We start from the raw sequence: 25486 nt of genomic DNA, 5'->3' as shown, positions 1-25486 counted from the left end.
AGTACCTATTAACACTACCTGTGTGTCATAGAGATTCAAAACTTCTTGCTTCTGCCACTTTTTTTTCTTCCATCATCAGAATTAATCAGTTACGGTCAAATATGTAAAATGACACAAATATAATCGCTTCTCCAAATTAAACATCCCCGACATTTCCAAAGGCCTAGTGATTCTGTTCACTTCTCAACTGAGAGCCAGCTAGGTTGCCAACTGGGCAGCCCAGGTATGAACTGGGAAGAAGACTTTCAGAGTACAATCCCCAGAGGCAGAAATCACCAATACTTACAACAGGGCAACTCCAAACACAAGTATAGAGCTTACAGGTACTTTGGAAAGCTATGACTGTGGTGAATTATCTTTACATGAAAAACAAGGAGTTCTGTTCAGCTCAATATGATAAACTAAAGAAAACTGTGAGAGGAAATAAATATACTTGTACCTATGCTAATAAAGAATTCATAGGAAATAATCCATTCTCCATACCCCTCCCCTACCCACAAATAATCACCTCTAAACAAGGGGTGCGTTAATAGCATTTAATAGTAAGGCAGAGTTGAATACTGAAGCTTAAAAGACACCAATCAGACCCAAAAACAAGATACATTAGCAAGTGTCAAAGTCACCCTGGCTTACAAGCTTCACTCCCCTCAAAAGCCACCATCTTTTATAAGCATAGCTTCCAAGATCCCTCAAGGATGGTATGCCCAGTTGCAAAAGCCTCCACCAATTCTTCGTACTTTATAGCTCAAGTCCAGATATAAATTACCAACTAGGAAGTTTTATTTATCTAAACTAGTAACATGAATTATCATTTTATCAAATTACCAAGGGAACAGAAAGAGAATTATCCAAAGGTCAAATTCTCATGCAAAAGGGGAAAAGATTTTTTTGACTCTTTATCCACAGTCACCATTATCTATCCTACTTTTTTTTTTAATAAGGCAATAAAAGATATCAAATTAACATGAAGATGCTATAAAAATTAAAGATTTCATACAAAGTAGCACTACAGTATCTACAATCCTTCTTCTTTTTCAAAAGATATCTCATGTTCAACAAATAAAACCATAACAGAAAAAAATTCTTGACCTACCACATTTTCACAAATTTGTATGTTCTCCTGAGCAAGACTGTATTCTGCCCAAATTCTCTCTAATTCAGTCAAAGAAGCTGGGTTAGTAAAGCACTCTTCCTCTAACACTTGCAAAGCATCTGAAAGGTCATTTCCAAAACGAACATTGATGTTGACACGTCTATTCAAAAACAAAAGCAAAAAGGAAAAGATCAAAACATTTTTAAGTTCAGGACACCTGGGCGGCTCAATCAGTTAAGCATCTGACTTCAGGTCAGGTCATGATCTCGCCATTGGTGAGTTTGAGCCCCAGATGAGGCTCCAGGCCTAGAGTCTGCTTCAGATTCTGTGTCTCCCTCTTTCTCCTCCCCTCCCCTGCTCATGCTCTGTCTCTCTCTCTCAAAAATAAACAAACATTTAAAAAAGAAATTTTTTTAATGGATGTGGGAAGAAGTTACACTTAAATAATAATGGTCTAAAGTAACTACGTACAACATTAACATGAAGAGGTACTTTTTAAAACCTTATGTAAAATCATAAATAATTGGTATAACTTATAATTAAACATACATTTGATTGAGGGGCACGTGGGTAGTTCAGTCAGTTAAGCATATGACTCTTGATTCTGGCTCAGGTCATGACATCACTGTTCAGTTCATGAGATCAAGCCCCACCATCAGGCTCTGTGTTGACAGCATGGAGCCTGCTTGGGATTCTCTCTCCCTCTCTCTCCCCCCACCCCTCTGTTCACACGCATGTGCTGTCTCTCTCAAAATAAACAAACATTAAAAACTTAAAAATATTTGATTGAGAAAAAGAGCAAATAAAACTTGTTAAAAAACCTTTACATAAAGGATAACTTTCGAAGTCTGCAGAACTTTAAATGATATCAAACAGACCTTAAATTTCGGTCTACAATTAGATTTCTGAATACTTCCTTAAAAATGTTAGACTTGGCCAATCTTGCTTACCAAGACTACAGCCACATAGTCCTTGTACCTTAATATGCAGATTAGCATTTGTGGAATTGAAAAAAGAAAAAACAAAAAAACATTTGGAGAAGCAGGCCAGTTAGCAAAACCAATGAGGCCCATCCATATTCTTTTCTCTAGTTTCCAACTAAACTGCCACCATTCTAACAGCACATTATTTCCTCAAAGATGGATTAAAATTATTGGATTATTTTGGTCCTAAGTCTGACTCACAGCTGTGCCAGTGTAGCCACTTAATTTTTGGTAGTGCATCAAAAGTTGATTAGGTTCTAGAAGGACAAAATTACTCAAACTATCTAAAGGCTTATAAACCAGATGACAACTGATGGATTTATACCGGAGTACATAAATTTCTACTGGACAAAACACCAACACACAGTATTAATTCAGGTCACCAACTTCTTAGTGTTTGAAAGTACATGAGAAAATGAATTACTGAGTTAAGTTCTTTGTGTAGATTGGAAAGGGAACTAAGTTGTCTTGAGAACTATTTTTTTCCATATTCCAGAACAGGGTGACAAATTATCACTAACCAACAATAAAGCTATTCTCTATTAATATAAAATACCTACATAAATCATATATGGAGTCTAAGAAAAGCCAAATAAACTGTGTACAAGACTTGCTTACCAATTTCTTCTTCTTCTGACTCTAGGAAGACTACTTTTCTGACTGTATGAAAACCACTTTTTTCTTTCTTTAGATAGAGTACTATTAAGTATTTAAATTACCGAAATCTATGGGGTACCTGGGTGGCTCAGTCAGTTAAGTGCCCAACTTCAGCTTGGGTCATGATCTCGCAGTCCATGAGTTCAAGCCCCACATCAAGCTCTGAGCTGTCAGCACCTGGTGAGTCTGGAGCCTGGTTCAGATTCTATGTTTCCCTCTCTGTGTGCCCCGCCCCCACTTGCAGTCTGTCTGTCTCTCTCTCTCACTCTCTCTCTCTCTCTCTCAAAAATAAATAAAACATTAAAAAATAAAATGAAATAAATTACTGAAATCTTTAGTTTCAGTATAAGCCTGAAAATAACACTAAGAACTCCAACTGGACTTAGTAGTTTCCCATCAAACTACCACTTAGAACTTGTGTTAATTTTTACATTTCACTCTCATAGATGACTTTAGAATATAACTCCATGTGGGGGCGCCAAGGTGGCTCAGTTGGTTAAGGGTCTGACTTCGGCTCAGGTCATGATCTCATGGTTGGTGATTTCGAGATCCACGTCGAACTCTGTGCTCACAGCTCCAAGCCTGGAGCCTCCTTCGGATTCTCTCTGGCTCTCTCTGCCCCTCCCCTACTCGTGCTCTGTCTCTCTCTCTCTCTCTCTCTCTCCCTCTCAAAAAATATATAATAAACATTCAAAAAAAAAATTTTTTTAAGAATATAACTACATGTAATGACAAAGGAATGCTGACAAAAATACTATAAAATTTATCTCAGGAGTTTTAGTTTTTCTCTTTGAGGCATAAAAATATAAAGATTAAGTCTCAAAGCAAAAATGGTGGGCATACAATTTAAATAAAGCACTAACAAATTAACAATTATTTTAAATTGTCCTTCTTAAAAAACCTACCTAATTTCTTTCAGTATTTCAACCTTAGCTGCCAGATTTTTCATTCTGGTACCTACACGAGTCTTCAGAGTGCTTTCTAAATGTTTAGTCAAATCCATGGTAGTTGCTTTCTCTTGCTGCAACAAAAAATAAGCACATCTTAGTGAGTCTCAAACAGGAAACTGTATTTCTACTGTCACTTACATGATTTTAAGGCATAACTAAAATTTTAAAGGTTAAAAATTTGGGGGCACCTGGCTGGCTCAGTCAGTGGAGCATGCAACTCTTCATCTTGGGGTCATGGGTTTGAACCCCACTTTGGGCACTGAAATTACTTTAAAAGAATTTTTTTAATGTTAAGCCAGAGGACAACTGACTTCCCTATAAATTGGGATCTGAAAAAGATAATATATTCCAGGCTTCTGCCTTCACACAGATTAGGGACTCATTCATTGAGTCAGATTAGGATTCATCCTAATAATCCAAACAGAAACAAATTTCATATAATACATGTCTTAACACTTAAATTTTAAAAAGATAAGTAAAAGATCCCCATAGAAACCCAATGATTCTCAATGACAATTTATTTTCTGACAAAGTCTTATGTCATTCTACATTACAAAAGAATCAAAAACATTATTTGCTTGACCCAAACTAGATTAAACTCCCTGATTCTGAGTGGTATCTCAAATACATGTCTACCATAATCATCCAAAATAACATACAGAGCAATAATATAAAGATCTGGCAGTTTTATTCCAGTTATACTACATACCAGATATTATACGGTTAAACATAGAAATATTACTCAGTATTTGAACAACATGCTCTTCGGTTAAATAAAAAGAGAGAGGGGGCGCCTGGGTGGCTCTGTCAGTAAAGCGACCAACTTCAGCTCAGGCCATGATCTCACAGCTTGTGGGTTCAAGCCCCACGTCGAGCTCTGTGCTGACAGCTCAGAGCCAGGAGCCTGCTTCAAATTCTGTGTCTCCCTCTCTCTCTGCCCCTCCCCTACTCACACTGTGTCTCTCTCCCTCAAGAATAAAATAAAACATTTAAAAAACTGAAGAAAAAAAAAGAAAGAGAGAACCAGCATATACTGAATGTTTATTACTAATATGCTACACTCAGGTATGCTCATGCCCTTCTGCTCTCATTTGTTGAGCAGGAGACCATGAAGAATCAGTTATGTTTGTTCTTAACTCTGTTTACAACTACTGGAATTGTTCTTATAATTACTCCAAAATTGCATAAACATAAGAAATAGAAGTGGAAAAAAAAAAAAAAAAAAAAAAAAAGAAATAGAAGTGGGAAAATAAAAAGTAGTTAAATCTTTGAAAATGTGCTTACTGATTTACAAAGACTACATTAAAACAAATCTTTAACACAAGCTGCTAATGAATTATATGTGGATGAGAACTATAAAATATGAGGGAAAGAATCATTTATATCTAAAAAAACTGTGAAATTAAACTCAAACATCTTGAATTTATTATTAATCCACTTATAAAAAAATAGAACTCAGATAAAAACAGTATGGTTTTTAAGACAAAGAACAAGTAAGACAAACAGAAAATATGTCAAATTTAAACCCAACCACATCAATAATCACATTAAATGAAAATTAGCTAAACATTCCAATTAAAAGATAGGAGATTATCAATCTGGATAAAAAAGCTTACATTCCACTATATGCTAAGACACACTAATCAGACACAAAAGGGTAAAAATTAAAGGATGGAAAAGATATACCATGCAAACATGGCTATATTAATATCAGGCAATGTGGACTTTAACACAGGAAACATTCCCAGGGATACTGCATAAAGAAGAGTCAATTCATCAGGAGGACACACCAATCCTAAATGTGTATGCAATTAATAACAAAGTTTCAAATTCACACAGTAAAACTTAACAAAAAAGGAGAAAACAGACAAAACCACAATAATATTTGGAAATTTCAACACTCCTCCCTGGATATGGATCAGACAAATAGACAGAAAATCAGTCAGGATACAAAAGACTTCAACAACACTATCAACTGATTCGAACTACCTAACATTTATAAAACACTCTACCCAACAACTATAGAATACACACAACTTTTTAAAGTACAAGGAGCATTTCCAAAGACAAACCATATGCTGGGTAATAAAGCAAATACAATAAATTTTAAAGAACTGAAATCATAGAGTATGCTCTCTGATACCAAAAAATTAACTATTTCCCCCAAATTAATTGGGGGGAAATCTCCAAATATGTTAAAATTAGGCAACATAATTCATAATTCAAAAATATCACAAAATAATTTTAAAAACATGTTTAGGGGAACCTGGGTGGCTCAGTTGGTTGAGTGTGAAACTTCAGCTCACGTCATGATCTTACAGCTTGTGAGTTCAAACACTGGGTCAGGCTCTGTGCTGACAGTTCAGAGTATGGAGCCTGCTTTGGATTCTGTGTCTCCCTCTCTCTCTGCCCCTCCCCTGCTCAGACACTGTCTCTCTGTCTCTCAAATAAATAAACATTAAAAAAATTTTTTTTTAATCACACAGCTAGTAAAATAAATTAAATTAAAAAATAAAAATGTTTAAGTAATAAAAAACAAAATATCAAAATCTGTGGGCTACAAATAAAGTGGTGCTTAAAAGGAAGTATCTTTCGGGGCACCTGGGTGGCTCAGTCAGTTAAATGTCTGACTTTGGTTCAGGTCATGATCTCGCTCAGGTCGTGATCTCACAGTTCACAAGTTCAAGCCCAGCATCAGACTCTGTGCTGACAGCTCAGAGCCTGGAGCCTGCTTCGGATTCTGTGTCTCCCTCTCTCTCTGTTCCTCCCCTACTTGCACTCTGTCTATGTATCTCAAAAATAAAGATGAAAAAAAATTTTTTTAATTTTTTTAAAAGTACTTTAAATGTTATAAAAGAACAAAAGATTTAAAAAAACGGTATCAATTTCCATCTAAAGAAACTAGAGGGGCAAATTAAAGAGGAAGAAAGGCAATCATAAAGCAAAGAAATCAATACAAAAGAAACAATAAATTAAAAAACCAAGAGATCTAGGATGCCTGGGTAGCTCAGTCAGTTAAGTGTCCAACTTCAGCTCAGGTCATGATCTCGTCGTTCATGGGTTCAAGCCCCACATAGGACTCTGTACTGACAGCTCAGAGCCTGGAGCCTGCTTCAGATTCTATGTCTCCCTCTCTCTGTCTGCCCCTCCTCTGCTTGCACTGTCTCTCTCTCAAAAATAAAAATAAACATTAAAAAAATGTTTTTAACCAAGAGATCCAAAAATAAGTTCTTTGAAAACACTAAAAACTTCACATTTCTGGTCCAGCATGTAAAAAGCCTAGAAATCACCACACCATCTTAACAAGTAAAAAAAACTAAATAAACTGAAACAGCAACAAGTCTTGAAACTTTACATGAGGTGAGGTCACAGGGCAAAACTGCTACCCCCAAAACTAGAGAGACAGGCAAATAAAAGCCATCCACAACTTAACTAGAGCAGAAACTTCTGAGGGAAGCAGTCTGGTATAGGTACACCTCAACTTTAACTGACAAATGCTGAAGGCTCAAGGTGAACAACCTGGAGTTAGAAACTCCAGGCAAACTGTCATCAGGATGTCCATCTGTTTTGTGAGTCTCTACCAGGTTCTCATAATATAAATATAAAAAAGTCCCCTCAAGCTCCCAGGCAAAGGGGAAAAGGAACCATTTTGAAATATGCCAGAGTATTCTATTCTTAACAAGATCTGCCCTCATGGAAACTATTTAAACCAAGCCTAACTTGCTGGGGTTTTATCAGAGACTAACCTGAGAGAAGGAAAATACCCAACTCTAGCCCACTCTAGCCACCCTGTCCTACCTAAAAGGGGTGGGCGGTGGGGGGAAGCTTGTGTGAAATTCAAAGTCCAGAGACAGAGGACTATAAAATGCTCCTTCCTCCCCCACACCTTATCACCACATTACTAAAGGCTTGATTACAGCAAATCCCTTTACCCAGGACATCATGCCCAACTACCAATAAAAAATTACAATATATAGTAAAAGACAAAAAAACACATTTGGAAAAAATAAAGCAAGAATCAGAATCAGACTCAGACATGGCATGGGCAGATACTCAAACTGTCAGGCCAGAAATTTTAAACATGGTATTATTAATATGCTATGGGCTCTAACACATAAAGTAGACAGCATGCAAGAACAGACAGCCACTATAAACAGAGAGATGGAAATTCTAAGAAACATACAAAAAGAAATGCAAGAGATCAAAAACACTATAGCAGAAATGAACCATTTTGATGCACTTATCAGTAGACTGGACACGGCTGAGGAAAGAATCTTTGTAATCCAAAATATGTGAATTCATATGTCCACAAAAAGAGGTGTACAAAAGTAAGTACACAGTGGTTTCATTCATAACAACTAAAACCAGAAACAACCTAAATACAAACTGTGGTATATTGCTACAATGAATACTACTCTGCAATAAAAAATGAACAAACTTCTAATACACACGACATAGATAAATCTCACAAACAATATGTTGAGTTAATGAAACCAGACACAACAGAGTATATATCAGAATATTCCATTTATATAAAGTACAAGACTAAAACTAAACTATGGTGATATAAATCAGAATAGTGGTTGCCTTGGGTAGGAGGAAGAGAACAGACTATAAGGAGGCACCAAGGAACTTTACAAGTTGAACTAAACATTTTTAATGTTGAGTAGGTAAAGTAAATGGCCTTTAATCCATTTACAGTCTTCATGGAAAAGGACAGAGGAACACACTCAGAGAAAAGAAATAAAAGGCAGGTGATTAATCTCCTTGTCAATTAGACTTCTAAAGAAAACAGACTATTTTCTAAGAGGAAGAGTTCTTATCTCTGAAATGCCCTTAGGAGGATGTCCCTAGATAAATGAATAGTATTTATAATAGTTAGAACCCAAGATTTATGGATTTATGAGGCAGAGCTCCCTATGGATATGGGTTTATGGATTTAACGGCTGAAAATTCAGTTCAGTTACCAATGCTGACCATTGATTTATTGAGCCTAACAAAACCCTGATTAAAACAAAAAACAAACAAACAAAAAAAAAATCCAGGGGTGCCTGGTGGCTCACTCAGTTGGTAAAGTGTCTGACTCTTGGTTTCAGCTCAGGTCACAATCTCACGGTTCATGGGATCAAGCCCCACTCTGTTCAGAATCCCAAGGATTCTCTTTCCCACTCTCTCTCTGCCCCTCTCGCCTCAATAAATAAACTTTAAAATAATAATAATTAGATTTTAGGGAACTTCCAGATTGGTGAACCAATGTACTGGGAGAGTGGCAAGCTAAAATAAAATACCCTTGCTCCCCTACCCCACCCACCTCCACCCTCATCATAACATCCTCGGTGCATCTCTTCCTTTTATTTGGTTGTTCCTGCATTATATTCTTTATAATAAAACTGTAATCATAAGTATAGCACCTTCCTGAATTCTGTGAGTTGTTTCAGTGAATTATTGAACAAAGAGAGTAGGGATCATAGGAACCCTCAATTTATAGGCAGAAGTGGGGTAGCTGGGGGACATGATCATGGCTGGTATCTGAAACAGAAGTCTTATGGGACCGAGTCCTTAACTTGTGGGTCTGTGCCAACTCCTGGTATTTAGTGTCACAAACGAAATGCAGGACAGACATCCAGGTGGTGATGTGAACTGTAGAAAGTGTTGGAATAGTACATTTAGTGTACATTTATTCTAACGGACATTAGAAAAAATGTACACATTTAAAAAATACACAGTATTCTTAGGGGAAAAAATGCCCTGAATCTAAGCAAACCTTGAGACCTAACTACCATAAAAGGAAATAGATGGAGATAAAGGAGCCTCTTAAGCAACGCCAAGGATGCAGATTAAGCAATTTAAAGAGACTTATCATCCAAAATGCAATGCATAGGCCTGACTGAGATCCTGAGTGGAGGAAACTAAAGAGCATTCATAGAAATCCAAGAAATCTGAACATTGGATATTAAAAGATATTACAGAATGACGGTTAATTTGTAAGTGTGAACAGTATAATGGTTGTCTTTTTTGAAATTATTTCCAACTAGAGATACACACTAAAACATATACAGTAGAATATTATGAATGGGATTTGTTTTAAAATAACTCAGGAGGAAGTAACTAGGTGGCTCAGGCCCAACAGTGCAGAGCCTGCTTGGGATTTTCTCTCTCTCCCTCTATCTCTGCTCGTTCCCTGCTTGTGCTTTCTCTCTCTCTCTCAAAAGAAATAAACTTAAAAAAATAAAATAACTCAGGAAGTACAGATTTTTTTTAAAAAAGATTGCCCATGTGTTTAATAATTGTAAAATTAAGTGATGAGTACACAGGATCAATTATTCAATTCTCTCTCTCCTTCTGGAATGTTTGAAATTTCTCATAGTTAAGTTTTTTTAAAAAACATAAAAGGAAATGTAAATGAGAAATTATTAATTAGTCCTTCAAACATTCAATGAAATCCAAAGATGATTAGTTTGGAGTGTAAGACAAAATTTCATCTGTAAACAAATATAAAGAAAGGACAGAGTGAGAGAAGGGAGAGAGAAAAGGAAGACAACACAAAGTAACAGAAAATTAAACAAAGAAGAGCAGAGGAGTACACAGATTTCCTAGCTGGTCATTCTTTACCTTATACCAGTGAACATACCATACCTGCAGCTCCTGGATGGTCTGTTCTACTTTGGATTCTAAAGTTTTATAACTTTCAAGAAGAACCTCTTTTTCTGTTTTAAGCCTTTCATTTTCTTCAATCAGTTTCTGGTCCTGCTTAATTTTTGCCAGGCTGACATTAGACCCTAGATTAAAGTCTCCAACAGCCAAACTGTCCCTATTAAAAACAAATTCACTCATTTTAAAAACCAAATTGTGTAAGGCTGACAGAGATCATAAACTAAATCATCCTAGACTTTTTATACCACACTATACCTTAAGTTAATTTTGAAAACTAATTTAAAACCTTTATCTAGTTTGGGGCACATAAGTGGGTTAGTCAGTCAAGCATCTGACTTCAGCCCAGGTCATGATCCTCTGCTTTGTGGGTTCAAGCCCTGCGTCGGGCCAGTGCTGACAGCTCGGAGCCTGGAGCCTGCTTCAGATTCTGTGTCCCCCTCTCTCTCTGCCCCTCCCCTGCTTGCACTCTCTCTGTCTTCCCAAAATAAATAAACATTAAAAAAAATTTTTTTAACCTTTATCTAGTTCAACATTATAAAATATTTTAATGCAAACTAGGTTTTATAACTAAGGTCACACTTCAAAAACAATGCTACCAACACTCAAATATATTCCAACTGCCTTGTAGCAATATCAACTCAGGCAAATACAGTAAAGTGCATTCTATATCAGTTTCTTCCAATTCCTCCTCCCCATCAACCCCACTCCAGTTGTTGGATCATTACACAGAAGTATACAAATGGTGTGATACTTACAAACATTAAACCTGGCTTTCTGCTTCAAGTTTATAATTCAAAAAGTTTAAAATTCACTAAAAAGTGAATTCCCTTTATAATAATCAAATTTTACCACAGTAAGCTATCACAGGAAGAACAAAGAGTTTCTCTTTTGTTAAAAAGGAAAGGCAATTCCCTGAAATCCATTAAAATATTCTTAAAGCCATAGGAAAACTTCAAAGTTTAACTGAAATTCTGGCCCTGCCCAAATAATTCAGATTTAGGGACAGATTTTTATTTTTGATAAACATATTCAAAAGAATTAGTATGAGGAGTTGGTATGTGAACTTTAAACAACTGAGAAACGACTTTTCTTTCAAAGTGGCTTTTAATGAAAATATTCCTGCTAAAACAGAGAGGAATACATGTTTGAGAAAAATAGAAATGAGTATCATCCCTCAAAATCACTGACATGTAGATGAGGACTCCAAAACATAAGCCTTCCTTCTACTATGACAAGAGCTTCTACCATGAATTAGAAACTAGGTTAAGACTAAAATCCCCACAACAGTCTTACTTTGGAAACGTCACGTGATTTCCTGCATCATTTTCATTCTTCGAGTCCAGAATCATCCTCCCACTTAAACGCCCCTTTGGTCGGCTAAAGGCTGACTGGTTTGATCTGTGTCCCCATGTAGGAATGGGGCTTTTGAGGTTCCTGAGGACAAGCTGACCAGGATCTGATTTTTTTTCCTCACAGATGTTAGTGCTGGAAGTAAGTCTGCATTTTTCCGCAAATCCTTTCTTAGCCACCTCTTCCCCTATATCCACACTGCCATACTCAGCCTGAGCAATAACTGTTCCATCTTGATAAGTTGCTTTAATTCTCATTTTTATCTCCTTTTCAAAAATCAAGCTCCCCAGAAAGGTTCTTCCCTAAGAAAGATGAGGAGGAAAAAAAGAGGTAAACCAACTACACCAACATGTTTATTTTGTTTCTACCCAGTTTTTCAAACAACCATACTTCTATCATGCTGAAATCTCTATAAAAGTAGTCTTACCTTGTTGTTGACTGTACACAAATATATTTCTGCATGTGTATGCATATATTCCAATTACACACTTAATAAAATCTTCCTTTCCAGAAGTAGAACTAGCACCTGTATAGGCAGCCATATTTATAAATTTTAAATTTTTAAATGTGTACCAATTAAATATCCTAGAATAGTTGTTTTAAAGCAAACAGACTGTGTTGACCATTTTGGCCCCAATGAAATGAAATGGTGTCCTGAGGAGTACAGCACATAGAAATGAATTCTGGTATCTAGTTAAGGGGCTCAAATTCAACAAAACTTTAAAAATAGTTTTAGAATCAGAATTAGGTACTCTGGTTACGGGTACATGGCTAGCTCAGTGGGTGGAGCATGTATCTCTTGATCTTGGGGTAGTGGGTTTGAGCCCCACCTTGGATGTAGAGATTACTTAAAAATTAAATCTAAAAAAAAAAAAAAAAAAAAAAAAAAAAAGAATTAGTACTCTGGTTTTAAAGTAAGACAACAGGAGAGAAAAAAAATAAAAAAAGGAAATCATACCAGTAATAATCCAGGTAACAAGAGCATAAAGACCAAACTAAAAACTAGAAAATATGAGCTGGCTACATTTAAATAAAAAAGGAAGGGGCGGCAGAGGGGGAGGAGGGAGGGAAAAGAAAAAATTTCAAGGTCCAAGGAGGAAGAGGAGCTACAGAAAGAAAAAAAAAAATGTCAAGAAACTAAATAACATTGGTAGGAAGTAACTATCTTCTCTTTTTTAACTATACAATAGAAGAGTAGAAAAGTGTATGTGAAGAGTAAAAGTGAAACCTGTGTAGAAGTTCTTAACCTTTTCTGAGCCATGGGCTCCTTTATCAGGCTGATGGAACTTTTGGAATACCCCTCAGAAAAATGTTTTTAAATGCAGAGAAAACTATTTCACTGTGATACATTTTAACCCCAAGTTAAGAAACCCTGCACCTAGAATATATCTGAAAGGGCACAGGAAGGCAAACTATATATGCTCAAGGATCATCAAGCATCCACAAACCAAATTACAAAGTATATTAAGTTTATAAAAACACAGTTTTTATCAATTTTTCAAACCACAAAATGTTTAAATACACACATCCTGAGAGGCTTGAATTTACCAAGAATACCAGTATAGATAGCAAAGGTGGTTCAGAAGGCATCCCCAACAAATGAGGGATACCTAGGTGGCTCAGTTGGTTGGGTGTCCGACTCTTGATTTCTGCTCCAGTCATGATCTCACAGTTCATGGGATCAAGCCCCAAGTCTGGCCCTGTGCTGACAGTACAGAGCCTGCTTGGGATTCTCTCTCTACCCCTCCCCTGTTCTCTCTTTCAAAATAAACATTAAAAAAAAAAAAAAAAAAAAGCCATCACCAATAAATGAGATGAAGCAAGCAAAGCTAACAAACTCAAAATACAACTCATAGAAACATATCAGATTAAGATTTTGATCAATCAGAACACAGTTTTGGATTAACCTCTTTCATACAAAACCCCTTAGTTTCAACCCTTTATGCTGAAAGTTTATCTAAAATCAAGTACAACTGAGGCACCCGCGTGGCTCAGTCAGTTAAGCATCTGACTTCAGCTCAGGTCATGATCTTGCAATTTGTGAGTTCAAGCCCTGAATCAGGCTCTGTGCTGACAGCTCAGAGCCTGGAGCCTGCTTCAGATTCTCTGTCTCCATCTTTCTCTGCCCCTCCCCAACTTGTGCTCTGTCTCTCTCAAAAATAAACATTAAAAAAAGATTTTAATAAAAACAAAATAAAATCAAGTACAACTTCCACTCCCAACCAATATTAATGGAAGTGACAGTGTCTGAAAATTATTACTGGAATATGTAGAATTCTTAATATCAAGTAACTCTGTCTTTGGGCAACATATGGATTTAAATGGAAATAATCTACTTTGTACAAAAGTTCCAATTCCCTAAAGCTGAATGCTCCAAAGGTATACTACTCCTTGCTTAGAATATTTTATGCAAAAATCTGATTTTAGACTTTCCTCTGAAGTCAAATTCCTTTTAGTTATGGCCACCAATAACAATTAGTTGTTCAACAAAATTCTCCCTGAATCATTTATAATCACAAAGACAGAACACTAAATTTGGAATAAAATCTAAGTTCTCCTAAATTCTAACTAACAGAAAGAATGACCCAGTAGATGATACATGGGTGTTTTAATATTATAACTTACCATAAATATATTTTCTACATATTCTTTTTTAAATGTCAAATATTTAATTTTTATAGTGAGAAATGTGTTACAGTTCTCATTAAATCTTGCATGCTGGAAAGAGATATATTTATTTTCAAAACATATTTAGGCATTTAAAAGGCATAAGATTTACCTGTTAAATAAATTTGGTCATTGTTTTAGAACACAGAGCTTTCAATGATTAAAAAGATGAGGTCATTTTTCTAAGACATATTTCATTCTGTTTCCCAAACTGGTAAGCTTTATTCAGAAACAAGAAAGCATAACTTTCTTTCTACTTTAGTCTACCTAATCTTGTCTGGATATATTAGAAAACAGGCAAAAAGGCCTTTAATCTGTTATACCCAAATTCTAATCTCTACCTCTCATTCCCTGATACTTTTTAAAAGTATCCCTGATAAATTTTTTAAAACAAGGGAGGCATTTAGGGCATAAATCTGCTGAGCGTCAGCATTTGTAACCACCATTCTGAGTATCAATTTCAACTGTGTTGTAACATGGGTATAAAAGTACTGGCTTAAAATGTATTGAAGTTATTTTAGTGCCAAGGTCACCCTCTGGAAGTCTCTCTCTTTTTAACTAAATCTCTACTATTCATTTGTTCAAATGTTAGATAAATTGGATGGTGATCTAACACGTAACAGGCAAGAGCAGGGAGATCAGGCATACAAAAATAAATAAAATACTTTTCTCTACTAAGACAGTCTTATCTCTACAAGCTCACTATCTTGTGGAGCAAGAAAAAGACCACAACTCTGCATGCCTTATACAATGAGTGATTAAAACAGCTGCAGGGGAATGGATGGTGGGTATTAGCAAAGACATTATACAGGAAATTTTATTTGAGCCTTAAACTGAAAATTAATGGCTAGACATGGGATTCTTGAGCAGAGACACTCAATAATAACTATTTCTTTCCAGAAAACATTCAGTTTGCTAATTAGCTGAACTCCAATCAACAGTCTTTTTACTGAACTTAAACATACAAACACAAATAGTACCACCTGTAAAGAACCTATGAAGCATACAAAACATTACCAATAACTAATGTTTATTCCTCAGTTCCAAAACCAACTTTTAAAAATGACCTTTTATTCTTGATTCATGTTTGTTTCAATTAACATAAAGTTTATATCATCTTACTATGAGAACAGAACAGACTTGAGTTCCAGCCTTAGCTCAGCCATAATTAGCCTATGACTTTAAATAAGTCATCTAATTGTTCTAGAGCCAATTTCTTTATTTGTAAAATAATGAGGTGAGAGCAGATGAATTCTAAGGTCAATAAATTTCTAGGCTTGCAAGAAATTCAAGACGAGCCTCTACCTTGGTCAAAACATCTGCATTAAAGGGAAACATAATAAACTTCAGATTTTAAACCAGAAACTTAGGGCTATCAATTTATAATAATATCTATGCTTTACTCTGTATTTCTGAAAGTCTTAAGTTCCAAGTACAGAAATGTTTCTTCGAAGTAACTATAGTGCAGACAAAATTACACCCAACAACCTACAAGGTTCTCAAATTAAAAAAAAAAAAAAAGAAGGAGGCAAATAGGTTTCTGAATTTTACTATTCCTCATGGTATTGATTAAATCATTTTAACATGTTATTTGAGCTACTAAGTTAAAAAATATAAATCTGATTACTTAGCAGTATAGTATCTCCTCAACAACAGTAACACCCACCAAAAGAACATCATTACTGCACAGGAGATTTAAAAAGAGGTAGAATTTAAGACTACCCCTGAAACTATGAAATATCTGCCAGAATTAGGCTACTAATCCAAAATTTAATGGGATGAATACAAACTAGAATCTAGATAGTAGAACATCATTGCCAACTGCTACACCAAACAGAATAAACCCTTGCCAAAATGATAAAATCTGATTAATTCACAACTCCACTTTTTGTGGTATTTATGGCCAGGGCTAGGTTAAAGATCACTCTTATTTAATACTCTCTCAAAAGCAAAAGATAACAATAATTATATTATCATTTTCTCCATCATAAGAGACTCTTAAATTTTCACATGAGAAGAAACTATTTACACTTACTATGTAAATATATATACACATACATATCACTCTGATCATCACAAATGTTTACATGGCAAAGATGAGCACAAATAATTGTTTTTGAATCATTCTATAATTCATATTTTTCACTAATTTATACAGGCTTCAATATTAAAGAATTAGAAGAATTTAACTACATTTATATTTTGTTTCAACCACACAGCTTTACCTCTATTAACAAAAATATTAAAAATCTGTGACTTGCCTGATCAAACTGGGTAACTTCTTGGCCAGAAGGAATCTGTAGTCCCCAAAGTCTATACTTTTTGGCAACACTAGAAAACTGCAGATCCAAAGGAATCTCAACTATATCAGATCGATTTAGAATTTCAGTATTTCCATAGTCAATGTATCTCACCAGACACTGAGAAAAAATTAGACAAATACTAACACAAGGGAACTTAGATTAAACATCTCCAAAGAAACCACCAATTTGCTGCTTTCTGTTAATTACCTGTAAGTCAAGACAGCCTTTCACCTCAAATTGACAAAATGTATTCAGAAACAAGAGCTCAAACAATACCCCCAAAGTAAAGAAAATCCATCCATAGTTCATGAGATTCCAGTGATTTCTGTTTGGTTGTAAGTTAACTAGTTATACTAGTATCAACCAGTACTATCAAACTAGTTATACTAGTATCAAACAGTACTACTATCAGACAGTACCCCTGATTTCAGTTTAGGTCTTAATCCCAGGGTTGTGAGATTGAGCCCCACATCAGGCTCCATGCTGAGAGTGGAACCTGCTTAAGATATTCTCTCTCTCCCTTTCTCTCTATCTCTTCCTCCCTCTCTCCTCCTCTGCCCCTCTCCCCCACTCATGCTCTCTCTCTTTCTCTAAAATTAAAAAATAATAATAATAAATAAAAAGGTAAAGAAACAGCTAATATTTAAATAAACAAATCTATGAAGCTTATGGCCTCCCCTATCTCAAATGTTAAAATCAATCAACACTTCTAAATCCAAGTTGGAAACAGTAACACCTGAAAAGAAAGGCAAAATTCTCAAACTTCCTTTGGTAAAATTAAATCCATCCCAGGTGTTAGACCTAGGATATGAATTAAATTCACCCTCACATCCAGCTCTATTTAGAAAGTAAAAAAGAAAATGAGTTTATCATGAGGTCAAAGCCATCTTGCCCCTTAATTTTAAAAAGTTACAGCCAAAGCAAAAGCAAACACAATATATCATCTCCAGGTGTCAAACTGTGGGGAAAACATCTAATTAGAAAGATCTATTTCACCAAGATAAACCATTACCTGTGATGGTAATAAATCATGAGATTTTTTTTTTTTTAAGTTACTCTGAGCATTACTTGTTTTATCTTATCATATCCTTTTACACCAAGAAAAATATTTTATAAAACATATACATTTAAGAAAATATTTTAGGGGCGCCTGGGTGGCTCAGTCGGTTAAGCAGTCGACTTCGGCTCAGGTCATGATCTCGCGGTCCGTGAGTTCGAGCCCCGCGTCGGGCTCTGTGCTGACAGCTCAGAGCCTGGAGCCTGCTTCAGATTCTGCGTCTCCCTCTCTCTGACCCTCCCCCATTCATGCTCTGTCTCTCTCTGTCTCAAAAATAAATAAACGTTAAAAAAAAAAAAAAAGAAAATATTTTAACTCCAGTAAAGCAGATACAGGAAAAAAACAGTAAAGGAAAGCCTACAGAGATGCTTTTACACAGCCTGTAATGTGTAACTGCCATCAAACAGCCATTCAGAATCTCATCTCCACAAATCCCCTTAAAATCTCCCTCAAGTTCAGTTTAAAAAAATCAAATAGCTAAACACAAAGAAAATTCATCACATTTAACCAAAGCATGAAAAAGCAGTAAGCCAATCTTCATTAACAATCTGCAAATCAACTAAGCAAAAGATAAAGAGAACTTCTTTTGAGTACATCAAATGTTCTTTTCCTACTCAATCTTAATAGAATGAACTTTTAAAGTTACTTAGCAAGAACCAAACTTGACGATTAAGAACTGAGACACAAAGAGCCCACTGGTCAGCAAAAATCATTCACAAATTATGTAATCTATCCTAGGACAATGTGCAGTGATTATATGACAACTTAAATTCAGAAGGATATTCCTGAATCTAACCTGGATTTTTTTTAAGCAATTCACTCCTTTGTGTTCACTAGGTAAAAAAAAAAAAAAAATGTTTTAATCAATTTATAAGTTCATTTGAACCAGATCTTCAGATCTTATTACTACTATGTATAAGGAATGAAGGGCTAAATAAGCATCAAATTTTGGAACCAAAATAATTGTCACTCAGGGCAAAAAAAAAACCGAAACACTTGCTCCTGCCTTTTCATCACTGATGATTTTCAGTACTTTGCATCTGTACCAACATTTATCTTCAGAAAATAATCCACCATAAATCTATAAAGAGAAAAAGAAAGTAAAATTATTTGGCACTTTAATGATTCAAAGTATGCTACATAGATCAGAATGGTTAGCATTTATTAAGCACTTACTAAATGGCAATAAGCACCTTATATATAATAACTTATTTTATTCTCACAATAACTGTAAAAGGCAGATACTTTCTGTTCACCATTATATCCCCAAACTCATAAAGCTACAATTCAAAGTCAGGCAATCTGATTTCAGAGTCCATAATTCAATTTTGCTTCTCAAAAAAAAAAAAAAAAAAGACATAAAAAACAAAATTCAAAAAAAAGCATACGCATCAAAGACTTAAAATCATGCTATTTTAATGTCTGAAGACATAACTGGTACAATTAATTGTTCTTAAAATATAAAGATGCCAAGTACATACCATAAATCTCAACCATGTGGGATCCATACATCCTACCAGCCAAGAAAGATTTTTATACTTTTTACTTTATATGTAAGGACTCTAGTGTTATTAAATGGATAAAATTAAATTAGATAATATTCTTAATACTGAATTTTATTTTAAATTTATATTTTAATTTAATTATGTCAAATATAAAAACAAAGGAGGGACGCCTGGGTGGCTCAGTCGGTTGAGCATCTGACTTCAGCTCAGGTCATGATCTTGTGTTCATGAGTTTGAGCCCCACGTCAGGCTCTGTGCTACCAGCTCAGAGCCTGAAGCCTGCTTCTTATTCTGTGTCTCCCTCTCTCTCTGCACCTCCCTTGCTCACTCACACTCTGTCTCTCTCACTTGCTCACTCTCAAAAATAGACATTTAAAAAAATTATAAAAAAGAACAAAGGAAAATTTACATACTTTATGTCAATTTTTCAATCTTAGCACTACTGACATTTTCAAACAGGATAATTCCTTGGCAGGAAGATGGGGCAGGGGCTCATTCCCATCCTGTGCACTGTAGGATAGTTAGCAGCATCCTCCTTAGCCTCCACCTACAATGCCAAGAAGCACCCTCTCCGGTGTGGCAACCAAAAATGTCTCGAGACACTGCCAAATTATCACCTGGGGGTGAGGGTGGGGGATACAAAATCACCCTAGGTTGATAATGACTTTCTTTTTTTCTTTTTTTTTAGCTTATTTGAAATCAAGAGAAAGACAGCGAGAGAGCACACATGAGCGGGGGAGAGGCAGAGAGAGAGGGAGAGAAAGAATCCCAAACAGCCTCCATGCTGTCAGTGCAGAGCCCAACATGGGCTTCATTCAATGAACCATGAGATTGTGACCTGAGCAAAAACCAAGAGTGGGATGCTCAACCGACTGAGCCACACAGCCATTTTAAATCATTCATTCTAATCATACATTCTCAACAGGGTAAATACTATTCTCAAGGAAGTGAAAACTCGTTTGGAAGAGAGGGGTGTCTTCAATATTACAATTGTTTGTAGCCCTCTAAAGTTCAAACCTATCTGACAGCATAAACAGATAAATAGTGTATCTATGGTGTTAATATGTCTTGAGGTGAGGAGACTCATTAGAGAAAAAATACCTTAAAAGGGCATATGAAAGGTTGGAACACTGCCTTAAGTGAAGTGTAAAATTAATTTTAAGGGTGCCTGGGTGGCTCAGTCAGTTAAGCATCCGACTTTGGCTCAGGTCATGATTTTGCAGTTCGTGAGTTCAAGCCCTGCATTGGGCTCTCTGCTGTCAACACAAAGCCCACTTCGTGAGACAGATCCTCTGTCTCCCTCTCTCTCTGCCCCTCCCCTGCTCAGGCATGCTTACTCTCTCACTCTCTCTCAAAAATAAACATTTAAATAAAAAATATTAATTTTAAGTGTATCACTCTGAAGTAAGACAAATTCACAGATTTTGAAGCAAAGATATATACAGTATGAAATACAAAAGTCCTCAACTTCCCAAAGCAACAAAGTACAAATCAATTCAGAAACACAATGGATATCTAACAAAGCAAATATTACAAAGGATAGGTATGAAATTAGCACTTAACTCTGGTTCCCTCAGCTAACATTCAAAAACTGGAGAGCAACAGAGAGCACAAATGGCAGGGTACAATCTCCCAAACATCTTACTTCATTTTTCAGCAAGCAAAAAGGTTTAGTAGCAAAAATAGCTCCTATCCAATTTCAAACTCTGCAAAAGGTCACATTAACCTTTAGTTAAGACTTTGTAATAATATGCTAATATAATTAAAAATTCAATATTAAGTAAGTGACACAAATGGAGCATCACTGCAACCCAGTGTACATAGAGGTGGGGATACTTGTATCCAAGAATAGAGCTGGGACCCAACAAAGCTGAGGAATCTGAAGTTTTTGACTCTGTTAGTGTGAATAATCACAAAAACCAGCACAAATACAACTCTATCTTGAGGAAATTTCAACACTTTCATAACTTTCAAACACTATCATAACTACACATGCACTCCCATTGTGCCAGGTACCAATCTTCTCCTCTCACAGCTCCACTATTTATAGCCCATGACCCAGCTACAGGATGAGAGGCAGATACTCATTCACTTCGGAAAATTTACAAAGTATAATCCATTCATAAGTAACCAGAGTGGCTGAGTAATCATTTATAATAGGAAATCTATTATTGAAACTAGTTTGAGTATTTTGTAAAGCAAGTAATTTATTTTGCATTCAACAGAGGAAAAGTGGGTATATTTTAATTTATAACACTAGTAAACACAGTCCTAGGCTACAAGGATGCTTAAAAAAACCCTAGAATTTCACAAATTCTAGTTAACCATTCTAATGTTCAGCTCCAACCTACATTCCTTCCTTCTAATCTCTTCTTTTTACATAAAGAAGAGGGGTTGTAATTATTTTAAAATAAAAGTAATAGAGGCACATTATTAAAAGACAATCAAAGCACATCAAAAAAAGTAAGACTTCCTTACCAACACTCTTCAACATACACCTCCTAAAAATAATTTTACACTTACACTAATTTTACATATATACTAGGATATGTTTATTTACACAAATGTGCTCATTTTACATCCACTATTTTATACACCTAATTCCATATTAAAATATAGAGATCTTAAATAAGAGATCTTATTTACAAACAGAGCTTAGAGTTGGGTGAGGCAAACAAGGCACCCATGGCCAAAATTTAAAGAGGCACTCACTCTGAGGTGTACGTTAGAGTGCCTCCTTAAATTTTAATTTAAATATAAGTGCCTCCTTAAAATTTCCATTTACTTTACCATAGTATCAGCGTCTGAAATAACGAAGTATTCCAAAATAAGGATCTACCACAATTCATTAATTATTCCAGTATCAGATTAACATCTAAGGGGGTGGGCTCTCTGAGTTTGAATACTTAATCCATTATAAACTAGTGGGTGACTTTCATAAAGTTATCATAGCCATGCTTCAATTTTCAAAAACACATAAAATAACAGCATCTGCTTCATAGGGATGCTATGAGGACTAAATGAGCTAATACGTGTAAAGTGCTTAGAACACTGTTTCAAAAGGATAAGATTCAATAAATGCCAGCTACCATTATTATTACTACTACTACTACTACTAGTAGTAGATATTTAGTTAATCTCCATTTTACCTATTACAAATAATACTGCAATTAATCATAAAACACCTTTCTTTGTGTACTTATAAAAATGTCCAAAGGGTAAATTTTTGACAGAGAAATTGATATATCCAAGAATATAAGCATTTATTATTTCAAAAACACTCATTTACAATCACCTGGAATTTTTGAAAACAAAAATTCCAGTACAACTCAATAAAGAAAGGATGACTGTTTTGATAAGTGATGCTGGCATAACTGGATAACCATATGGGAAAAAAAATAAATTTGACTCCTACTTCACATCATAACCAAAATTTTCCTGGAGGTAAACCACAGCCCCAAATGCAAAAGATAAAAGCTTGAGGGGTTGGGAGGAAACATAGAATATATTCATGACCTTGGGTTAAGTAAAGGGGTCTTAGATAGGAAACAAAAAGTATATACCAAAAAAAAAAAAAAATTATAAATTAGACTACAAATGACATAAAGAAAGTGAGTAGGGAAGACACAGATAAGGAATAGATACTAACAATACACATGTAAGACAAAGGACTCATATCCAAATTATGTAATGAATATATATAGAACTTCCTACATATCAATTAAAACAACCTTGAAAATGGTGAAAAGATGTAAAAAGGCACTTCACAAAAGAGGATATTCAAAAGGCTAATAAAACTATGAAAATAGTGGGGCGCCTGGGTGGCTCAGTTGGTTAAGCATCCGACTCTTGATTTCAGTTCAGGTCATGACCTCAGGGTCAGCTGTAAGATAGAGTCCCACATCAGGCTCTGTGCTGGGCATGGGGGCCTTCTTGAGATTCATTCTCTCTCTCCCTCTGCCACACCCCTATGTGCACTTTCTCTCTCAAAAAAAAAAAGAAAAAAAAAAACCTATGAAAAACTACAACTATGAAAATATGGTGAAGCTCTGTACTCAGGAAAATAAAATCAGAACACCACACTACACCCACCAAATGGCTAAAATTTAAAAGAATGACAATGCAAAGGATTGATGAGGACAATGAGGAACTAGAATCCTCATACTTTGCTGGTAAGAATAAAAATTGGTTCAATACTTTTGCCAAACTGTGGCCAGTACCTACCAAAGTGAAACATGCCTACCCCATGACTTAGCAATTCTACTCCTAGGTATGCAGTGAAAATAAAAAAGTTAATACATCCAACAAAAAACTGTGTAAGTATTTCATAGTAGCATTAATTCACAGTAGCCAAAAACTGCAAACAATCCAAACGGCCATCAAAGGAGAACAAACATATCAACTGTGGTGTATTTATATACAAGTACTGCATAGCTTGAAAAAGAACAACTACCAATACCAATACACACAATAATATGGAAGAATCTCAGAAATTCTGCTGAATGAAAGAAGCCAGACATACACAAAAGAGTACACACTGTATGATTTAAGAACAGATAAGTGAATTTTCAGTGACAGAAATCAGAATAATTACTTCTTGTTAGAAGGACTACTGATGAAGAATTGACTGAGAAAGGGTCTGCAGGAATTTTCCAGGAAGAGGGAACCATATCTTGATCTGAGTGATTACTATATCTTGATCTGCGTAAAAATTCTTTAAGCTGTACAGCTATGACTTGTGTGCATTACTGTATGTAAATTATACCTCAATTTTTAAAAAAAAGAAAAAAACATCATCAAAATTTTCTCCATAAAGATAACTTTTACAGATTTTTTTCCAATCAGTGTCGAAGACAAGGATTGTGTTTTGTTCACCATTGTATACTCAATGCTTACCACCGTAAGAGCACACAGTCCATAGTATTTTTGAAAGAATTTATTAGGACTATAGTTTATATCACTTCTAAAAAGTTGCCTCTCTTTTTCAAATACATCAAAACTTCCAACAATTATAAAATCTAAGACCTAAGAAAGCCTTTATTAGGACTATAGTTTATATCACTTCTAAAAAGTTGCCTCTCTTTTTCAAATACATCAAAACTTCCAACAATTATAAAATCTAAGACCTAAGAAAGCCATCAGGAGAGAGGGAATAATTATACCCGAGAATATGGCTCACCTTCTTTGGATCAAGATTCCCAAAAACTGAATTGGCATGGGGACAAACTTCAGACAGTGAGCAACCCATCTTCATAATATCCTTATTTCTACTGATACTCTAGAAGGAAGAATAGCTATAGTGTAAAATTCAATAAGTTATTTGACAGTGCTATACAACTGAGAGTTCTACTAAGCATTACTTAAAAGATTTTGGAGCATTCAAGGTGCACCTACATGGCTCAGTTGGCTAAGCGTTGGGACTCTTGATTTCGGCTCAGGGCATGATCTCTCGGTTCAGGACATCAAGCCCCACGCTAACAGCACAGATGCTGCTTGGAATTCTCACTCCCTCTCTCTCTGCCCCTCCCTCACTCATGCACTCTCTCAAAACATAATAAATAAACATTAAAAAAAGATTTTGGAGCATTAGAGATTAAATCAAATTCTTACAGTAACATTTTTTCATAATTCAAATGAGTTCTTTATTAAGAAGTGGTACTACGCTTTAGAAAATCTTTACTTTGCAGTGAGTTCAAATTACTTGGAATTCAAACTAAGAAAGCAAAAACTATTAAATCCTAAAATGTAATATAAACAATTGTGTCTGGATTTTACTATACATCTAATGGTTCAAAATGGATAGCATATTTTGGTCAAATGATGAGTCTTCTCATATATTTGTTGTTGGATAAAACAGATGTAAAAAAAAAGTTAAATGTATATAACCCTCTATACACAAATACTGCATCTAGTTAGTAAATTCATTTGTCATGGGTATGGGCTAACAATTTTGAAGTGTATACTAGGATCGAACAAATAAGTAAATATACCACAGACAATGATAGCAGGAAAGAAGTTACAAAAAAAAGAAAGAAGGCTAAAATGAACCTGCACTGTCAGATTAGAATTGGAAGATATTCATATGAACTCATAGTATGTATGTGTATATATACACATTTGTGTGCATATACATGCATATATGAAAGATACAAAAATATAGATATGTACATGTGTACGTTTTTATACACATATTTTTTCCAGCTCTGTCTGCTGACAGGGCCTAAAAGCAATGACACTCCATCAGCAAAAAGCACAACTAGTGCCCAG

At 35.3% G+C, this 25486-nt stretch overlaps 1 protein-coding gene across 3 annotated transcripts in view; it reads right to left on the bottom strand.

The window, feature by feature from the left end:
* The window catches only part of STK31 (serine/threonine kinase 31), a 76129-nt gene that overhangs the window by 44669 nt on the left and 5974 nt on the right, over positions 1 to 25486 (bottom strand). For all 3 annotated transcript variants that reach the window (XM_042920309.1, XM_042920321.1, XM_042920315.1), the window contains exons 4-10: positions 24399 to 24497; positions 18721 to 18795; positions 16616 to 16774; positions 11631 to 11989; positions 10320 to 10494; positions 3639 to 3754; positions 1094 to 1253 (exon numbers count right to left, since the gene is read on the bottom strand). In XM_042920309.1, the coding sequence (XP_042776243.1) occupies positions 1094 to 1253; positions 3639 to 3754; positions 10320 to 10494; positions 11631 to 11989; positions 16616 to 16774; positions 18721 to 18795; positions 24399 to 24497 (1143 nt within the window). The remainder of the gene's footprint in view (positions 1 to 1093; positions 1254 to 3638; positions 3755 to 10319; positions 10495 to 11630; positions 11990 to 16615; positions 16775 to 18720; positions 18796 to 24398; positions 24498 to 25486) is intronic.

Source organism: Panthera leo, chromosome A2 (assembly GCF_018350215.1).
Source record: "Panthera leo isolate Ple1 chromosome A2, P.leo_Ple1_pat1.1, whole genome shotgun sequence".
NCBI lineage: Eukaryota > Metazoa > Chordata > Mammalia > Carnivora > Felidae > Panthera > Panthera leo.
The sequence above is the reverse complement of the archived record's forward strand: the minus strand, read 5'-3'. Positions and strand labels throughout refer to the sequence as shown.